This window comes from Stegastes partitus, unplaced genomic scaffold, assembly GCF_000690725.1.
Source record: "Stegastes partitus isolate 25-593 unplaced genomic scaffold, Stegastes_partitus-1.0.2 Scaffold823, whole genome shotgun sequence".
In the NCBI taxonomy this organism is placed as follows: Eukaryota; Metazoa; Chordata; class Actinopteri; family Pomacentridae; genus Stegastes; species Stegastes partitus.
In genome coordinates this window covers 144,482-148,110 of record NW_007578554.1, presented here as the reverse complement: position 1 = coordinate 148,110, position 3,629 = coordinate 144,482, and the positions used below count along the sequence as shown (strand labels likewise).

At 46.2% G+C, this 3,629-nt stretch overlaps 1 protein-coding gene across 1 annotated transcript in view; it reads right to left on the bottom strand.

Moving 5' to 3' along the window:
- Positions 1 to 959: 959 nt before the first annotated feature.
- The window catches only part of LOC103365268 (F-box only protein 41-like), a 15,667-nt gene continuing 12,997 nt past the window's right edge, over positions 960 to 3,629 (bottom strand). Inside the window, exons 13-18 of the mRNA XM_008292671.1 lie at positions 2,918 to 3,070; positions 2,735 to 2,830; positions 2,377 to 2,495; positions 1,603 to 1,761; positions 1,405 to 1,520; positions 960 to 1,022 (exon numbers count right to left, since the gene is read on the bottom strand). Of these exons, the coding sequence (XP_008290893.1) occupies positions 960 to 1,022; positions 1,405 to 1,520; positions 1,603 to 1,761; positions 2,377 to 2,495; positions 2,735 to 2,830; positions 2,918 to 3,070 (706 nt within the window). The remainder of the gene's footprint in view (positions 1,023 to 1,404; positions 1,521 to 1,602; positions 1,762 to 2,376; positions 2,496 to 2,734; positions 2,831 to 2,917; positions 3,071 to 3,629) is intronic.

Genomic DNA, 3,629 nt, shown 5'->3' with positions numbered 1-3,629 from the left:
AGTAACACACACACACAGTAACACACACACAGTAACACACACAGTAACACACAGTAACACACAGTAACACACACAGTAACACACACAGTAACACACAGTAACACACACACAGTAACACACACACACAGTAACACACACACAGTAACACACACAGTAACACACAGTAACACACAGTAACACACACACAGTAACACACAGTTTGGGCCTTTTTTTGACCATCAACATGTGACTGAATGACTTTAATCTTTACATTGAGACGTCTCCAGGACGACGGTGAACTGATCGTGACCTCCGCCGTCCTGAAACGCCGCCTGGGTGAGAACACGAACCCTCTGATGCATTTTAAACGTTTGCAGACTCTCATCGCCACCAAGAGAAAGCTTCCATCGACACAGACGTGATGAGAAAAGAGGTTTATTGATGGTGAAGCCACTCGTGTGGCATCTGAGGATGTTGAAAGACTCGTTTTCCATCAACGCGTCTGCAGCTCGGAGTCCGTTCGGTGTCTTTGGTGCATAACTTCTGTGCGTACTTGTGCAAAAGTCTTTGTGCATATGAGTGTTCTTGTGCTTATTTTTAAGGTAAAGCTACAGGGTTTTGTTCAAACTTAAGGTGAAGCTAAAGGGTTTTCTATCACTTCAGTACCAGAACTATGGCTTCTTGGGCAGAACAAGGATTTTCTTCTACTTGTTGGCTGCTCTTGTGGCAGGAAGGTGAAAGTAAAGCTGTGGACAAGGGTTTGTTAGAGGAGATCTGGGCTTGTTAGGGTTCAGGTTCTTGCAAAAATAGATTAAGAGCAGAAGGGATTTACGATTTGGGAGGGGAAAGGATTTTGTTCCGACAGCACTAGAAAGACTAAAGTAGAAAAAGGGATTGTGCATAAGAGGTAAAGGACGAGTTCAAAAATGAAGATTTTAGTCGGAGGACCATCAGTCAGCTCTGACGGCTTCGTGTTGAGGTCAGAAGAATCCTTCAGCTTTGACCTGCAGGACGTCGCTCAGCCCAGGACGCTTCTGGAGAACCTGAAGACACCAAACACAGCAGACAACACAATGAGAACCAACACCTGAAGGCACCCCGCGGGCTTTAGGGCGTCTATAAAAGGTATTCACCCTCTTAGAAGTTTCCCCCTTTGGACACAAAGAAAAAATCTAAATTACTACATATCAGAATCGTTTCACTGTCATTGTTCAAGAAAGCACAACGAAGTTTGAGTCAGCAGCTCTCGTAGGCAGCGTAAAGCCTCAGGACGAACGGGAGGGAGGCCACCAAGACACCTGTGACTCCTCTGAAGCAGCATCATGACGTGAAGCTTCTCATTCATTTACAGTACAGCTGTGCACCTGACAGCCAATCAGAGAGCAGTGTTTAGCCTGAGCGTTTTGTTTTTACAGGTGAACTCACCTTCAGCGTGCTGAGAATCTCTCCAAACAAGTGCTGCGCTTCCTGAGTGTCGGGCTCTTCAAAGTAATCTGCCGCTGACACCTCCACTTCGATGGACCTGATGTTGTCGCACACACCTGCACAGGTACACAAAGGGGGCTTTGTCAGTGACTCACAAGTCACATGATCAATGACGTGTTTCATCTCGTTCAGACTCACTGTGGAAGTGCAGGATGGCCTGACCGCTGACCGGCGTGTGCGTCAGGACCAGCGTCTGCAGGCTCTTCAGCCCAGCTTTGCACAGCTCTGTCGCCGCCTGCAGGCCGAGGTCGGTAATACGCTCCAACTCCAGCACCTGCAGGTGAGCGCAGTTACGCACTGCACACCAAACACACACCAAACACACACAGGCGTCACTTCTACCTCCAGAACTGTACAAAACACATGAAGACAAATTTGAAGGAAGTTCTTTGTCATCATCGCTCATCCTTATTTTTTATCACACATATTATCCCAACATAAATTTTTATCATGCTAGTTTTTTATTATTAACTTTCATCAGTATTTATTTTATATTTTTGTGTATATGATTATATCCCTTTTTGAAAGAAGTTTCATATTTTATAAATTAGCTGCATTGCTAGTATTTTATGCTAACGCTAGTTTTTTTATGCTCACATTATGTCACCGTTAGTTATCAGCAATGCCAACATGCTAATGTATGTTTTTAATGCTAATGCTAGTATTTTACGCTAATGTTAGTTTTTACGCGTTTTAGTTTTATGCCATGTAAACATTCTAGTATGTGTGTTTTTGATGCCAACACTAGTGTGGTCATGCTTAGATTGTACGCTAATATTAGTGCTAATGCTATTTCATTTTTCATTTGCAGTAAAACAAAAAAATTAAAAAATATTAAACTATAAGATACTTGCAGTGAAGTAATAACAACTTCTATTAACAAAAGTCACCAAAAATGCTGTCTTCACTCACCAACAGTAACCAATCCCTGAGTCCCACAACCGGCCCCGCCCACACTGAGTGAGCGGAGGTGTGGCCAACATCGACCAATCGTCTGCAAGCAGCGGTTACCAAAACGAGTTGGCTGTTGGCTGAAACGAAGTCAGAGACGGATGAAAGGTAACGTTTAGGGTAGGAATTTAAAACTTGGTGATAAAGGGTTCGATGTGAATTAAATCATTAAGTTAAAACCAAAAAGCACTGAAGTGTCCTACGGAGACTAAACTAGCTCCTCTGTTGTAAACACGGTTGGTTCCTGAGTCCCTGAAAGGCGTTTGTTCTGTGTAGAAGCTTCTGTGGTGGAAACAAGCTGCAGCGAGTTCAAACTGACCAGGGGTGAGCCGGCGCCACCTGCAGGCTGCTGATGCTCCTGCAGCCTGCACCCAGGGCCCAGAGAACCTCCTGGCCGAGAGGGTCTGAAGAACTCCTGCAGGTAAACAATCACACAGGTAACATACGGGCAGGCAGACAGTCAGACAGGTAGACAGGTGATCAGACAGGTACGCAGTCTCACCTGTATGTGAGCGTGTGCAGGTTCCTGCAGTAGCAGCTGGCCAACCACAGCGTCCTGTCAGTCAGGATGTGTGGACACTGAGAGATGGACAGGTGGAGAAGACTGCCCCCTGCTGACCTGAGCAGAGCCTCCACCCCCGGCTCCACGCTGCCCCTGAAACACACAGAGACTACGGTACCCATGATGCCCCAGGCTGCCCCTGAAACACACAGAGACTACAGTACCCATGATGCTCGACTGGGGACGGCTCTCAATGACCTGTCAAGTCAGTAATCTGACCAATCAGACGACAGTTAGAGTCCTACTGAAATTAGATGGCGTTGCCACGGCAACATGCACATTTTTTTCATTTTAAAGAGCTAAGAAAAGCTTCTACCTTTTTCTCAGTGTGACGCACCGACGCTAATCCCTGAGAGCTGTGCTGCTTTGTGTTGCTGTGTTTGCGTGTACAGACAGAAAGTCATCACCCTTCTCGAAATATTTCCACTTTTACTGCTTTTCAACTGTGTTTCTGACTGGAGTCCAGTTAATCCATCAATAAGGAATATGGAACATGAGTAGATCTGACTAGAGCAGGACGTCCTCAGAGACTGAGTGACCGAGCAAGAAGGAGACTCGTGAGGGAGGCCACCAGGACTCCTGTGACTCCTCCACACGGTGGTGGCAGCATCATGATGAAGCACGGCGGTGGCAGCGTCATGATGAAGCACGG